The following is a 16998-nucleotide window of genomic DNA, read 5'->3' as shown; positions in this document are numbered from 1 at the left end:
TACACATGTTATATATACCTATCCAGATGTTTTATTTACCAGAACTATGCAAGTAAGCCGGTATTGTGTCCAAACAGTACAGTGGCCACCATACACTGCATGACAAATCACACAGCAGACAGCAGACGACGCCACGATTACGACGTCGCCTCCCTCACCAAAATAGCTCCTCACAACATACTTCTGGTGCTGTTATTACACTATTCCACACACACTGTATATACCCATGTACATGTGTGTTCCCCATTGCGAACCACGAAACTAGTATGGTGAGCAAAACATGAGTTACTGCCACACAGTGAGGCTGCTTCAATTCTCTCCCTTCCTCCCTCCCTCACCAAAATTCCTCCTTCCTACGCACAATGCTCATTATAACCACAATCCTGGTCACTAATACTTGTAAATAAATAATTGACCACAAGTTTATTTTGAAAAGGAACCTAAATAGTCGTTTGAAGGTTCCTACATGGACGAAATAATGCTGTGGTGCCGTGGCTAGCGCTGTGAACATCGTGAACAGCATTGAATCACTGATATTTGAACATTGTACCAGTCATTATCACACTCGGGCTCTTCTACAATACTATCATGGCTAAATAAAACAGATTATATATATATATATATTGACAATATTAGGCGATGCTGTGGTCACACGCTGAACAGCAGTGCTGTGCGCTCATGCTGCGAGTGCCAGCCTTGGTTGCTCACTCACTACTGAGGCTCTGGCACCCAGCAATGTGGACCATGATTTTTTTTAAAGATGGCATCTGTTTACAAGAGCCCTGAGGAAGCTGATGTGAACCCCATGTAGCCGGGGGAGTTTTGAATGGAATGTGACAAATAAAAACACCCGGAGGCGCGTTGCGCACCTGAAGCCTGGGCCTGCAGGCGCGTTGCGCAGTTAAAGGGTTAAGCATTTCCGTTATTTTTTCCTTGTTTTATGGTGTCGTCTGCGTTCTTTCTACGTTGGACCTCTTTCTGGTTTTCCTCAAAGGAACATGTTTCAGTTACCTATTGTACCTATTCTGTTACCTACTGTATTAGGTAATGAGCTGCTCACCACCTTGCCACCACCAGCTGGCACTACTATGCTAGTAGCTACACAGCAGGATCAGAGGAGCCAGCGGCCCCACTTAAATCCCAGTCCCACCCACACAAGCTCAGAAATTAGGGACGTGAAGGGTGGGAACAGGCTCAGTTGATTAGTGCTCAGGAAGTCTCTTCATATCACTCAAAATCCTATTTCTGAGCAAGGCATCGTCAGTTGTTCCACAAGCCACCTAATTACCCATGGAACAATCTACAAAATGAAGGCAAAACTTGGAAACTTTTTTGAACTAACTCTATAATGCATAGAGAAGTTATGTAATACATGTAATTACTAGAAATTTCTACTATATTCGAATTAGGCTTAGATTTTCTGCAATTCTTTTTGGAACTACTGGTCTTTTTCTAGACATGGATGAACCATTTTGTTAGGAAAATATTTATTTTGAAGATGTTTCTAATAGGGTGGATTTTGGAGGTTGCCCTGTACCATATAACGTTTCATCATAATTGTACTGTAATTATATTTGTATTTTTAAATTCATCATAATTGCAATGGATGAAAGTGATGCAAGGTACTCTTTCAGAATCCGACTTATACGGTTGCTTCAAAAATGTGCATGGGTTTTGTATTTATATACTGTATATATTTCTTCTAAGTCTTGTTGCCTTATTGTAAACTGTTTGAAAACTGTTGTCAGTATTAGAGAGGTAGTGAGGCCCTTGCCATCCCTACCCTACTGTCCTTTCACATCAGTACACAATAATCTGGGCTCCAAACACTGCAAATGTTTGCAGTGTTTGCAAAAAAACCACCCATCATTATCTTCTATATAAAATAGTATAGAGTGAAGTACAGTATCATAGTATTTGATGAGATGTGTCAAGGAAGACCCACCACTATAAGCAGGGCTTTGTTCTCACACAGTAACTACTAATACAGAATTAGACATACAAGCACCGTGCATAAGTATCCACTAGGAAAATTAAATAAATCTTGAACATTTTTGTGTTGCATCACATTATCAAGGAAAAACCGAGAAAAAACCATGGTTTAGGATTGTACACGCTACACCCGAGTAGATTAAGATCCATAAACCATGTTATTGATTAATGGAAGTGACATGAAGTTGGGATGATTTACCGAATGATCAAGAATGAGGGAATATCCAGTTATTCATCCCAGCTTCATATCACTTCCATTAATTGATAATTTGTTTTTTTATGGATAATAATCTACTCAGGTGTAATGTTCTTGTATAATCCCAAACCTTGGTCTTCTATGTCTGTTTTTCCTTGATAATGTGATGAAATGAAAAAGTTCAGAATATTTGTTTAATTTTCCTAGTGTATATTTATGCATAGCTGAATCATGTGTTTTTGTGATTATTCTTGCATAAAAGCAATGTATGTACATCTGTACATACACCAGCTATGATGTACATACAATGTACTGTATGCATGTACAACACGGCTGGTGAGAGAGCTATTGCGCATGTACCATGTACTTCCTACAGGTTTCATCTGCTAATATGCTTATGGAAGTTATTGATTACTTTGCAGAAATGCACCAGGTATATAAACAATTGATATAGAATTTTATGTAAATAATTAATGTAGATGTTTGCAACAGCCCATACATGAGTGCAGACATGGAGAAGATGGCTACAGCTTTCAATACTACAATTTCTGCATTAGAAGATGAGTTAATGGCTCTAATACTAGATGGGCAAATCCAGGCTCGGATAGACTCGCATAATAAGGTGAGTTTGCTTTATATTTTTAAGTAATGTTTAGTGTGGATACCAGTTGAATGAATGGTACAAGCAAGTCAGAATTTTGAAAATTATAATCTTCATATCTGTGAAAAGGGTACAATATTTAGTCCATGTTTCTTGGGAGTAAAGAGAACACATTCACATGTTGAAACCATGAGTAAGTTTATAATATAACAGAAAACATAATTCTTGCCCAAATGGTATTTTTTGGTCCTCTTTAGAAGATGGTACAGTTATAAAAGTAGGAAAATGTGTTGTTGGTGAGGTGCTGAAGTACTCGGGTTACTGAAACCTGATGGTTAAACTTTGTATGCTGACCAGTAGCTGTCCACACAATGCATCTTTTGGGGGTGTAGTTACGGTCTGTGTTGTAGAGCCTGTGGCTACATCTGTAAATACAACATAAATGACTGTAATGTGATGTTATTCCTTTGCAAAGCCAATTTCTTTACCTGATAATTCAGTAGTATTGTACCTAATTAAATCATACATGAAAATAAAAAATGGCTGCCATTTTTCTGTGATGACTTGAATGTCTGTCATGCAATTTTTGTAGGACTAAGGTGCAAGTTATATGGATATCATCTACATATCCCCAAAGTTCCTGTTTGCCATTTTAAATGTTGAAGCTAACCCAAGTAAACTTTAATGTTGTGATATATTTGGATTTGCTTACTTTTGGGATAGAAGTATCTTCTCTCCCGTTTAAGTTGTATTGGGTGTTCTTTCTTCTCCATTTGGCTCACATTCCTCTTGAACCTATTTGGTCATCAGATAAGGTTATGATATTTGTCTTACCCTCTGTTTCGCTGTTTCTTGTTTCGTTTTGTTGAAAGACTCCTTCAAGACGGCATTTTTGTTAGATTAGGTTTTTGACAGTTTTATTACCATGCTTCCTGCTCTTCACCAGAAGAAATGGTTTTGTTTTCTTAACACTTTCGCGCACCCCGCGCGCCACCCCTCAACAGGGCGATATGGGCCCCAGCATGTCACGGAAGCGCGCGTTAATTCCGAAAAGTGTATACTCTCTTCAACTTTGTCACCTCAATTTTCGTTCTACGAGATTAAAATTGGAATCATGGTGTTCGCAATAAAATTCTCTACAGCACTAAATGCATATAAACTCCAAAAGCCCGGATAATTACCCGCAGCAAGCAGAGAAAGTGCGAGCGAGTTACCCGGGAGCGCGCAAACCCAATAAAATGTTTTCACTATTTTCACTCTGGTCACCTCAATTTTCGTCCTAGGTCTTTCATTTTGGTCTCAATGGGTTCGTAATAGAATTCTCTAGAGGAATATTAGCATATAAAAAAAAAAAACCTGGTCACGCTCCAACCGCCGACGAGTTGAAGACGGGCTACGCGTTAGCCGTGAGTGAGCGCTCAGACGCCTTCCCGCTACACTCCCAATTCCCGCCCACATATGTTTAGTATTATTTCCTGGTGGTAATCTCAATTTTCGTGTTACAGCGCTCATTTAGGTATGAAAATGTTCCTAATAGAATTCTTCAGATGGATATGTGCATATAAGGGCCAATTGAAGAACAACATTGCCTATACAATACGGGAAAGTATGAACAAAAAAAAAATAAATAAATGATAAAAAAATTTGCACTTACCACCTCAGTGTTGTGTGTTGAACATGACATGGGTTGAACATTTGTTTTATCCACTCCACCTGCTCCTGGAAAACGTTTCCTGCAGGGTCAACCCATGTTTTGTATAGGTGGAGTGGATGGTGGGAGTTAGTCTCACATGCTTGTACTTCTCCTGTACACTACTCAGCTTCTGCTTTTCACGCCTTTCTTTCGCAATTTTCTTCCTGGAAGGGCCTTGTTCATGATCACTATCCATCGTGGAGTAAGCGTAGATAGTTTCTGAAGCTGCAGTAAGAAATATAGCCACGGAAAATAGTCGAAATGTTCACACGTTTGAGACGCGAGGGGAGGCGACACCGGTCACAACAGTGGAGCGAAAACAATGGGCCGACGGCGTGTGCCGCGCCGCCTGCGGGCCACTAGGCACAACAAAGAAAATGGGAAGACATCGGCGCGCATTTTAAAACCAGTCCCCAAAAAATCGGATAAAAACCTGATTTTGGCGAATTTTTAAAGTGGATGACGCAATGCTGCGTCATCCCCGGCATTACCGCCAGTAAACGGATGACGCAATCCTGCGTCATCCCCGAGCGAAAGTGTTAACATGGTGTATTCTCCCACATCTCCAGCCTTAGCCATTAATTTTAGCTGGAAGCAAGTCTTCCATTTACTGAAGGAATAACTTTGTCATTGACGTTTGGTTTGTCTGGCCAAAGGTTTATTAGCCGCATTGTCCTCTGCCGTTTTGGGCCATTATCTGCATGCTACTCGCATTTGTAGGGTCGATGCTCGTTTTATCGATCCTTGCTCATTGATTGATTGTTCCAATTCCCAGCTCTCCTAAGTTACCAAGAGGGTTGTTTGATTCAGCCAACTAAATGTTTATCCTTGTACTCATGATGTGTGGAAGTTTTCAATCATTCTGATTTTCTTTGCAAATGCCTACTGCTAATAGCAGTTTTTGGTGGTCCAATATGGTGTTGGCTGCCTATTACTTACTGGATAGTCTGGGTTGCATCTGAGCTTTTGTGATATTTGGGTGGGTGGCATTTTGCTGATGTGTTCTACCTTCCTGAACCCTGCCCTGGTCTTTTGCCTACTCGTGGTAAGGAAGCCCTTGTCTGTCTTTCTTTTTTCTTAATCCTGTGTTTCTTTTCAGCAAATAAATTCTTCTCTCCTAGGCACCATTGTAAGTAAGCACTGGGGAGTTACTGAGGGGAGCCAGCACAGAAATAGAGCACCGAGTGCCGCTTTTTGGCCAGTTCCTACGTAGTTCCCTTCTTCCCAGTATGTTTAAGTATGCTTTGTGCCACACATGGTAAGGATCATGTGCTGTGGACCAGGATCACTTATGACCTAAGCTGTCATATGGTAGCAGTCACAGGAACTGGAGCAAAGTTGGTTTACTTGCTGCCAACTTGCATTTGCATTGTTTCTTAATTTTCTTTCTTGTTAAGAACAGTGATTTATTTTCTTTTGTGTCTAACATTCTGACCAGTTTTCTTGGGTTTTGGTTGATCTAAGATCTCCAAGCTTCCTTTGCCTCTATGAACCAGATTCTGATAGTGGTTTCCATTTGGCCACAGAAGTCAGGGATGTTTGGCAAATTTTGGGATAGTTATGTAGTTCTCTGATAACATATATAAACTAAATTGATGGTCTTCATTTTCCACACCAAAATAACATGGAAATCTTGTATTTTAATATTTCGGGCAAATGTTGATAATGTGGGGTACATATGAATTCTACCTCTCTTGCATATGCATCATAGGAATCAGATAGAAATTGTTACTTATCTACATAGAAAATTGATTCTGTTCAAAATGAATTACCAAAGTAAAGCATACTTGGCTGCTGCCAAAAGCCTCAAGTAACTAGACCCATTATATAACATGAGGATTCAACTAATCATTGGAGTGGTTTAATCCACACCTAGCTGTTTCCATGCAGAAGCAGGTATTCCAGGTTTTCAGCATTACAAAACGAGAATAATATTTTCATTAGATATAACGTACAAGAATTCTCTTGCGGGTTCTACTTTTTCACCAGCAAAATGATCCTATTAAAATGAGCAAAAGCTTATTTTTGTACACAAAAACTTGTTCTCTACATTGTTGTCAGCACTTTGGGCTGACAACAGGGTACATGCCAAGTCATGTACCAACTGTACCAACTACCTGCCGGTCGGTTGAGCGGACAGCACGCTGGACTTGTGATCCTGTGGTCCTGGGTTCGATCCCAGGTGCCGGCGAGAAATAGTGGGCAGAGTTTCTTTCACCCTATGCCCCTGTTACCTAGCAGTAAAATAGGTACCTGGGTGTTAGTCAGCTGTCACGGGCTGCTTCCTGGGGGTGGAGGCCTGGTCGAGGACCGGGCCGCGGGGACACTAAAGCCCCGAAATCATCTTGAGATAACCTTAAGATATGCCAAGTCATGTACCAACTTGACTTGATATGCCAAGTCGACCACCTTGGCATATCTGCACGTTTGCAGTAAAAGTAAGAAATTGTAATATTTCTAATCACTCGGACTCCAAAAGAACAACAAAAGAACCTAAAACAACAACTCCAGCAATAATGGAAATGAGGATAATGTTTACACAGATGGTCCCCCAGATCCTTGATGGCAGGGAATTAGAAGCCATCTGTACAGGTGTAAACCAAGGAAAATGTTGTAAGAAATAGTTAATATATTCACAGTAGTTATATGCCATACTACTAGCAACAACAGCCACAATAATCACATTGTATTTGTCCTCACACTAAATAAACTTGCAGCCTTAGAGAAATACAGTTTAACATTCTATAGTAGTAGTATTAGTAAAAATCCAACAGTGATTTTTCGGAACATATAGTAAACACAAAGCAGGTCACGTGTCGGTGCAAAATCATTTAACTTAAATGTACTGGACACAGAGGCCAAAATAAGTTTAGCCATCTCTACATTAAAGAAAAATTTACCCTGTACAGATTAACCTGCAGCCATTAACAAACTATGAATAGGACACTGGTATAACAAAATAAACCACAATAGGCATAAACTTGTATTAAGCCAACCATCTCCCCATGGTCTATTTTTGCACGGAGAAATTGTTTGTGGGAGTTTGTGTTGGCTAGACTAAGACTTCAGCATACGCCACTAATACAAGGCCACTGAATGGAAGTAAAACCAAGCATGTGAAGTATACAGTGAAAAGTGATTGTGCAACACAATAATATCAATGACAGACATGTGAAATACAATTCAAAGAATATGTTCCTTCTGGCATAATCAATGTAACATACACTGTTAATTAATCAGAAGTATTTCACTTGAAGACCCCCTCCCCATCCGGCCCGTTGGCGTCGTGAGGGGGCTTGGTGGACGGCTGCCGGAGTGTGATGCTCCGTTGGGCAGTCCTCTGTCCTTTTCTGGCCTTGCACTCCTGCTGCTGTCTTCTCCAATTGTGCCGGATCGCTTTTCCTTTTCCTTATGTTTCGTTTTTCTCCCCCCTCTTCTCCTATCTGCTTGTCGTTTCCTGCCGACCTTTTGCTTGTTTTGGATTCTTTCTTTGGACTTCTTTTATTTTGACGCCCGGGTGCTTGAGGAGGCATACTCTTGCACCCGTAGAACTGTAGTACCCAACGTCTCGAGCGAGGGGAACCTTTTATTGTCAATCCCCCTTTCGTCGCTGAACCCGATCTCGACGGACTGACGGTTCTTAAGGTGGCGTTTGTGGGGCGTATACTCACGACGCACCCCTAGGGGGCCCCGGCATGATCGGCGATAGCTTCCTGTTGGGTATCCTGCCTCTAATTGTGGCTCCATGGTAGGTATGGGGGCACATTCGTGGATGAATTTGTCATTTTTCGTCTCTATGTCGTTGAATGTTTCCGTTGTACCCTCTCAGGCTCGTGGGGTGGGCGACCAAGCCCCCGAGTCGGCCTGTATTGGAAGACCAGGCTCTGTAGCTCCCGCTGCGTTGGGCCCCGACCTTGCTCCTCCTTTGACCGTCCTGACTTCTTCCCCCAGCTCCCCTCCCTCCTCTGTGGTTGGGTCGAGCCTCCAGCCCCCGGTGGTGACCACTTCGTCCCCTGGTGTGGCTAAGTCTTTCGTTGTGACTACTGCGCCTTTTGACCCCTCTCTCTCTAGGGGTTCTCAACGCCGTTCGCGCCCCAACCGCACTCGCTCGATTCCTTCTCGTGCCGATGCGTATCAGGCCTTGTTTGGTCCTGCTTCATGGGCCAAATACTTTGATCTCCTCCCTCTTGATTCTGCGCCTCCTGACGATTTCTCCCTCCATCGGCATCTTGTAGATTCCGTGGATGCGTCTGGTACTTTCAACCCCACTCGTCTCGGTACATGTGTCGTTGCTGCTCCTTCTCAGGATGCGGCTTCCCGCTTGGCTGCCTTATCTTGCCTTGGCGAGACCCCTGTTCGGGTCTCCAAGAACGTTCAGATGAATGCCAGTGTTGGCACTATTCTCCTCCCACCCCATGTTGCAACCGGTGTTCGGAATCTGCAGGATTGCCACGATGATATTCGGCATATCCTTGATGCCCAAGGCCATTCTGTCCTCCAGGTTGACTCGTTTACTCATCCCCCTCGTGGTCGTCGCCGTCAACCCCTTCGCGTTGTGAAGATCACCTTTGATGGTAGGACCCTTCCATCCTCTGTCATTCTTGCTGGTGCTAGGTGCTCTGTCCAGGAGTATATTCCTTCTCCTCGACTTTGTAACAAGTGCTGGAGGTTTGGGCATGGTGCCCTCCGCTGCTCTGGGACTGTCTCTCTCTGTCCTTTGTGTGGGAGTGAAGGTCACTCTAAGTCGGAGTGCACTTCTCCCCAGGCTCGTTGCCTCAACTGCGGTGAGGCCCATCCTACCTTCTCCCGTGCGTGTGTCCATTACAAGCTTGAGGCAGCCGTCCTCGACTTGAAGCAACGGGAGCGTTTATCTTTTCCTGAGGCGAGGCGCCAGGTTCGCCGGCTCCCGCCTTTTGCTAATATCTCTTATGCTCGCGTGTTGCGCTCTTCCTCTCCTCGTCCTTCCCGCCTTCCTCAGACTCACAACCGTTTCCGGGCCTTGGACCCTGATGCGCCCACTGCCCCCTCCTTTGTTCCTTTGGGTTCTCTCCCGAAGGATCCTCCTCCTGGTCCTCTGTCTGGGGTTCCCCTTCCTTCTACCCGGTCTGTCGTGTCTCCTGTGTCTTCTTCCTCGTCCCCCTCCGATCCTCTTCCTCCATCTATCGGCTCTCCCCACCACCTGTCGGTGCGGGCGGATGTCCATCGCTCTCCTAACGGCCGTCGTGTGTGCTCTCGTTCGGCTTCTGTTGAGACACTGGAATCCGTTGCCCGGTACGTAGTTCCTGGGACACCGGTCTCTTTAAGTCAGAAGCGAAAGCCTGGCTCCTCTCCTTCCTCTTCCCCGGCGGGTAAGAAGGCTTCGCTTTCTTCCTCAGCACCTACTTCTGGCTCTGTTGCTCCTTCCCCTCCCGTTTCAGTGATTGCGCCCCCTGTTCCTGCTTTGGGGGTTTCTTTGGCCCCTGCTTCCCTTTCGGTTGCTGCTCTTGCTGAGGTGCGCTCCCCTCTTTCTACTCCCCCTCTTCCTGCTGCTGTCCTTGACTGCTCCTCTCCGTTGTCTCCTCTTCCTCCTCCTCCTCCTCCTCCTCCTCCTCCGGACCCCGCCCGCCCACCTCTTATCTGTTCTCCCGTTTCCTTCCCTCCGTCTTTGCTCAGTTTACCCATGCCCCCTAACCCTGACTTTGCTGACCCTGATCCCGACCCTGATATTCTTTAACGTGCTCTGTTGCTCTTTCGCCTTTGTTTCTTCCTTGTTCTCTGTTTTTGTCCTTTCTCTTCTCGTCGTTGTCCATTCTTCAATGGAACGTTCGAGGTTATTACGCCAATTTCCTCGAACTCCAACTTGTGATTTCGCGGTTTTCGCCCCCTTTGTGTCTGTCTCCAGGAGCCAATGCTTGGTGCTCGTCCTGGTCGTTTTCGTGGCTATTCCTTTCTCTACCCCCCCCCCCAGCCATTGCTGGGGCTTCTAATTCTTCTGCTCTCTTGATTCGTGCCGATGTTCCCTTTGTTCCTTTGCTTTTTCCTTCGCCTCTCCATTGTTCTGCTGCTCGTATCTTCGTGGGGAAATGGTACACAATTTGTTCCATTTATCTCCCCCCGAGTGTCCCGCTCTCTCTTCCTGATTTGAAACACCTCCTAGACTCCTTGCTGGAGCCTGTGCTCCTGCTGGGTGACTTCAATTGTCGTCATTCTCTTTGGGGTGACGTTCTGACGAATACCCGGGGTCGCCTCCTTGAGCCGTTTCTCCTCTCTTCTTCCCTGTCTCTTCTGAATTCTGGTGAGCCCACTCATTTGGACTCTCGGACTCGCACCCTTTCTTGTCTTGATCTTTCTCTCTGCTCTTCTTCTCTTTACTTAGATTTCACGTGGCAGGTTCTTGATGACCTCCATGGAAGTGATCATTTCCCCATCCTTGTTTCCTTTTTCTCTTTTCGCCCTTCCCTCTCTTTCCCTAGGTGGCAGTTTGCTAAGGCAGACTGGACCCTATTTACCCTCAGTGCTGCTCTCTCTGAATTCTCCCTTATGCCTCTCTCTCGCGCTCTCCTCCTTTTTCATGACACTGTCTTCAACGCTGTCCTCCGCTCTATTCCTCGCTCTTCCTCTCGGGGTCCACGGAAGTGCGTTCCCTGGTGGAATGCGGACTGTGCTCGGGCTGTCTGCTGTAAGCGTGCAGCCTGGAAGAGGCACCGCCGTAGGCAGACGACCGATTCTTTTCTTTTCTTTCAGAAAGCGAGTGCGGTGGCCCGTAGGGCCATCCGTACAGCTAAACGTGAATGTTGGGCATCTTATGTCTCAACAATTACGTCCGAAACTCCTCTGGCCCAGATCTGGAAGCGTATTCGCAAGATAGCGGATAAGTTCGTTCCCGATGTTTCACCGGTCCTTCACCTCCATGATACTCTTGTGGCGGACCCGTTGCAGGTCGCTTCCGAACTGGGTTCCCACTTTTCTTCTGTTAGCTCTGGTCTTCATCTTCCCCAATCTTTCCTTCTTCGTAAACCTGTCCTTGAGTCTCGTCCTTTAGATTTCTGCACTCATCTTCAGCTTCCCTATAATGATCCCTTCTCTCTCTCTGAACTTCGTTCTGCCCTGGCCCTCTGCGGTTCTACGGCGGCGGGCTCCGATGGTATTCATTATGAGATGCTTCGCCATCTCCCTCCGAGCACGTCTCAGTATTTACTGAGTCTGTATAATCGGATCTGGGAGTCGTCGTCAGTCCCTGAGGACTGGCTCGATGCCGTTGTCCTCCCTGTTCGCAAACCGGGGTCTCTGGGTACTTCCCCTAAGTACTTTCGCCCTATTGCTCTCACAAGTTGTGTCTGCAAACTCTTTGAACGTATGGTTAACGTTCGTCTGATGTGGTTCCTGGAACACCATCACCTCCTCTCCCCTTCTCAATTTGGTTTCCGCAAGTGCCGCAGCACGACAGATGTCCTGGTGAACTTGGAGGTCTATATTCGTACTGCGTTTGCTGCGAAGACCTCCGTTGTTGCCGTCCTTTTTGACCTGGAAAAGGCTTACGACACCACTTGGCGTTATCATATCCTATCTCAACTTCATTCTTTTGGCCTTCGTGGTCATCTCCCTCTCTTTCTCCGCGGCTTCCTCTCTCGTCGTTCCTTTCGGGTGCGCCTTGGTACCGCTCTCTCTCCCTCTTTTCAGCAATACGAAGGTGTGCCCCAGGGTAGTGTTCTGAGCACTACTCTTTTTCTGGTTGCCCTCAATGGTCTTCTTTCCTCTCTTCCTTCTGGTGTCTTCTCCGCTCTCTATGTCGATGATCTTACCCTTTGTTGTCAGGGTGATGATTCGCCTCTCCTTCAACGCCGGCTTCAACTTGCCATTGATGCCGTGTCGTCTTGGGCCTCTGATCATGGCTTCAAGTTCTCTACTTCTAAGACTTGTGCCATGACTTTTGCGCGGAAACGGGTTGTTCTTCGTCCCTCTTTGTCACTTTATGGTCATCCCCTTGAATACAAAGATTCTGCGAAGCTTTTGGGGTTATTCCTTGACACTCGTTTGTCTTGGTCTCCCCATATCTCTTACCTCCGTGTTGAGTGCTCTAAGGCCCTTACCCTCCTTCACGTCTTGTCCCATACTTCTTGGGGGGCAGATAGGCGCGCTCTCCTTGCTTTACATTCCTCTCTCGTCCTGTCTAAGCTCGATTATAGTTGCCCTGCTTACTCGTCTGCTTCTCCTTCTACTCTTCGCCGTCTTGATGCTTTGCACCATACTGGGTTGCGCCTCAGTTCTGGTGCCTTTCGTTCGACTCCCGTCCTTAGCTTGTATGTTGACACTGGCTTCCTGTCTCTCCAGGACCGCCGTGATCGCTACTGTCTTCGCTATCTTGCGCGGTCCTTGCAACATCCTTCCTCTCGCCTCTGTTGTGCTTTAACTTTTACCCCTCCTGCAGTTCCTGTTCCTCTTCACCACCTCCCTCTTTCTGTCCGGTTATCTCGCCTGCAGGATTCTCTTTCCGTTCGTATTTCTGATGTTTCTCCTCGTGTTGTTCCTTCTTTGCCCCCGTGGAGGGTCCCTCTTCCGCGGTTTTGTACATCCTTGACCCGTATCACTAAAGCTTTTACTCCTCCTACGGTTCTAAAACACCTTTTCCTCGAGCACTTTTCTTCTCACTCCCGCTCCGTTTCTGTCTTCACCGATGGGTCTAAGTCAGCGGACGGTGTTGGCTACTCTGTTGTTTTTCCTGATCGCACTTATATGTGTCGCTTGCCTCCGGAGACTAGCATCTTTACAGCGGAACTTTATGCTATTCTCTATGCTCTTCGTCTCCTGCTTTCTCGTTGTCAGTCTTCCTTTGTAGTTGTTGTTGACTCTCGTAGTGCCCTCATGGCTCTCGGGTCCTTTAATCCGGTTCATCCAGTGGTTGTCGAGATCCAGCATTGGCTGTTTCTCGTTCACAGTAAATTTAAGTCGGTTGAGTTTTGTTGGGTTCCCAGCCATATTGGTGTGTCTTTAAATGAGCGTGCGGATGCTGCCGCCAAGGAAGCTGTCCGCTCTTGTCCCATCTCTCGTAAGGGCATTCCGTATTCCGACTTTTACCCGGTTATCCATTCCTCAGTCCTTACCCGTTGGCAGGCTTCTTGGTTGTCTGTTACTGGTAACAAGCTACGTACTCTTAAATGTTGTGTTTCCTTGTGGCAGTCCTCCTTCCACCGTAACCGGCGGTGGGAAACAGCTCTGGCGAGGTTGCGTATTGGCCATACTCGCTTAACCCATGGTCACTTGATGGAGCACCGCCCTGCTCCTTATTGTCCTAGTTGCATTATCCCTCTTACGGTCGTGCATGTCCTTCTTGAATGTCCTGACTTCCAGGACGAGCGTGTGTCTTGCTTTCCGACCGCCCCTTGCGGTCACCTGTCCCTCGATAGAATTCTTGGTGACTCGGATACTTTTGATATCGTTCGCCTTATGCGTTTTTGTTCTCGTATTGGCATCCTTGGTGATATTTAGCGCCCTCTGATTATTTTGCATATTTGATGGTGCTACATAGCCTTCCCGGTTTGGTGCCTTCTTTTGATAATTACTTACTTACTTTCACTTGAAGAATTATATTTTTTAAACACAAGCCCAATAAATAATGTATGACGAGAAAAATTGATGTTCGTGCAGTCTCTCTAGAGCACATGGAATGCCAATCATATAAAAAAAAAAAAAATTAGGCTGCTGTTTAACTTCACTGTGTGACAGCTGTAGGATAAAGCACAAAAGAGAAACATTTAAGAATACTTAACTTATTAATAATGACTTTAAACAAATTACAAAACAAAAAAATAATATCCAAGCTTAGTTTGATACAAAGAGTGCAAAGCAAACAAAACAACAAACAATTAAATTTACGTTAGGTTAATGTGGAAATAGAATATGATGCTAGAATACTGTGAGCTAGACTGCATAAACCTGCTACCACACAGAGATATGTCAACAGCTCTACTTAGTAGAGCACTCGGGAGTAATCTGAATCGTGGTGGTTGCTGGCTTCTATTTATATGGAACGATGGCCGTTCAGGTGGCGCTGGTATTGTCGATAACTAGGAACCGGCTCACTTTAACTGTTTGTTTCAGAAGTATTGTGATCCTGAGGCGTCACCAGATGCTAGGAGGGTGACGGGCCGTGGGGGAGGTAGACTGGTTATACTGTCTAGGCGTTTTGAGAGGTGGTGGTGTTGCTCTTGTGGCTGCAGTTCTTGAATATATAGACGTGGTACGATAGAATAGGTGATGATGGAGCAGACCGAATCTCTTCCTAGAGAGATTACCATGACAAATGAATAACAACCACTTGATAGTACTTACTGAGAATAAGTAAGAATAGGGGCAAGTGCCTCACTAGTAATAAAGCAGTTTAAGATATATCTTGTTTCTCTTCACAAAAGCTTACAAAAGTATCAATTTGGTAATCAGGTAGCAAAACTATATACCTGAATACCTAAATCATCCTTTTTGCTTTCCTATAATTTTGACAAATTAAGATAAAAGAATTATTCACTAATTTTCTCAATTCTGCAATTTCAGATCTTGTATGCCAAGGCAGTAGAAGAGAGGAGTATGACTTTCGAGCGGTCACTGGAGATGGGTCGTGAGCACATCATGAGGGTGAAAGGCCTTATCTTGCGGTCAGCACTTATCAAGAATCAGATTCATGTTAAGAGTCCGCCACGGGAAGGAGGAGGAGGGGGTGGGCAAGGAAGTGGAGATGTTACTATGGCAGCTACTAACAGTTCTGCAGCTGCTCCAAGGAACTAAAATATACATGCCAGTGTCCAGGCTGTGTTAAAACTAGATCTGGGCTGAATTTCAATCCATATGTTCAGTCCACCGTGTGCGCGCCACAAGAGACGAGACTCTGCAAAACTTGCTCATTTGAGTTCTATATCTGCAGTGATCTACTGTACAAGTCATTTCTTGTTGATTGTGGCAAAAGATACATGTTTGTGAGATTTTTCACTGGTGACAGTTTTGCAGGAGTTCTATGACACTCTTGCTTTATTTGAAGCATGATCCAACATAACATCCAAGTGTGCTTAGTCCTTTTTTTTTTTATGTGGTGATCACTGACTCGTGAACACTAGCAGATGAACCTCAGGTCTGTGAATTATGTATATCTATGCTATTTACTTGGTGTTCGTTATACCATATTGTATAGTAAAACACAACCGAGAAAACTTCAAGTGCTCACATAAACTACAGTGCATCCTTCAAGTGAATAGCCAAAGCAAAAAATCAAGATTTAAGTTGCAGCATTTGTGACTTGCCACCTAAGTTGTTTTCTCTCCTGTACTGTGATGAGCAGTCTTATTATTTTCTACTGCCTATAAGTTGACTTTTAATTGAAAGTGATGCATTTGAATTGCAACATTATAGTGATGAGTATCCAGTAGTGTTGGAGTCTCAATAAATAGCTTTCTTTTGGTTTTATGTACAATTACAAAAAAGCAAAGGTGACAGTGAAATGCAGCTTTTGACTATTATTGTCACCCAATGTGCATGTCACAAGTGCTGCTACTACAACATTATAATTGGTTATTCATGTGTTCTTCTGTAGCTTGTGTTTATAGCTCCTATTACCTGTTGCCTATTTATTACGTTTGAAAACAAGATTTTGGTATTTATCCATCATGCACAGACCAAGCCACTAGTCTAGACTTTTAAGTCCATTTTGTTTACTGAATTTGAAAGAGTTCAGCCGGAGATACAAGGTTGTCATATTCTGTAACTTTTGTTATTTTATGATGCAGCAAGTACATATATTTGCTAGTAAGAAATGCAGTGTTCCTAAGAATTTTGCAGTTGCCTTGGAAGTTACAGTGGCCGGTTAAAGGGTTTTTACTCTTCAGTGTAATGCTTTGAGATTCTTGATCACAGTGTTTGCACAGGAGACCATACATAGTGTATTACCCCAATGACTTGCTGATTCACTGTTATGCACCCTATAGCAAGGTTGGCCAAGTACCTTCAAAGTCTATGGATATCAGATTTTAAATAACTCAAAAAATTTGTTTGAGAGATTTATTTCAGCCAAATAATCTTTGCTCTTGCATCAGCACTGCTTCAGGCTTGCCACCAGTGTATTTGCCACAAGAAGAGCAGCAGCATCTCACTTTAACGAATATAAATCATCTTCAAGATCCAGTCACAAGATGAGAAGTGGTCATGAAGGAGAAATAGAAACTTCTCCATCCATTGTATTCATCATGCAAACCTTGACTGTGGGCTGCAGTGTTGATAAAGAGTGGCTGGGAAAAAAGGTGATTTTCTATTGAGAATAGTAAAATAATAACACTATGACCAGAGTTTCTCTTACCTATATTTGATGTTCATTAAATAGAAATAAATCTGCATTGATTGAGCTAGTAGTTGTCATTTCACTGCACAATTGTATGTTTTGTCTTAAAATAAACATTTTATTTAGAGTATATTGACTAATACATTGTCAAGCTGGGGTTTCATGCAGTATTTTGTGCAACTAGTAAAAACAAAATTCTAGCTGCTCTTCATTATTGT

General features: G+C 44.3%; 1 protein-coding gene across 1 annotated transcript in view; it reads left to right on the top strand.

Moving 5' to 3' along the window:
• The window catches only part of CSN1b (COP9 signalosome subunit 1b), a 100040-nt gene extending 83261 nt beyond the window's left edge, over nucleotides 1-16779 (top strand). The window contains exons 11-12 of the mRNA XM_045727491.2: nucleotides 2681-2810; nucleotides 15010-16779. Of these exons, the coding sequence (XP_045583447.1) occupies nucleotides 2681-2810; nucleotides 15010-15240 (361 nt within the window). The 3' untranslated portion in view covers nucleotides 15241-16779. The remainder of the gene's footprint in view (nucleotides 1-2680; nucleotides 2811-15009) is intronic.
• The last annotated feature ends 219 nt before the right edge of the window (nucleotides 16780-16998 follow it).

This window comes from Procambarus clarkii, chromosome 78 (genome assembly GCF_040958095.1).
Source record: "Procambarus clarkii isolate CNS0578487 chromosome 78, FALCON_Pclarkii_2.0, whole genome shotgun sequence".
Lineage (NCBI taxonomy): Eukaryota > Metazoa > Arthropoda > Malacostraca > Decapoda > Cambaridae > Procambarus > Procambarus clarkii.
Note: the sequence above shows the minus strand (reverse complement) of the source record. Positions and strands in the feature narration are given on the sequence as shown.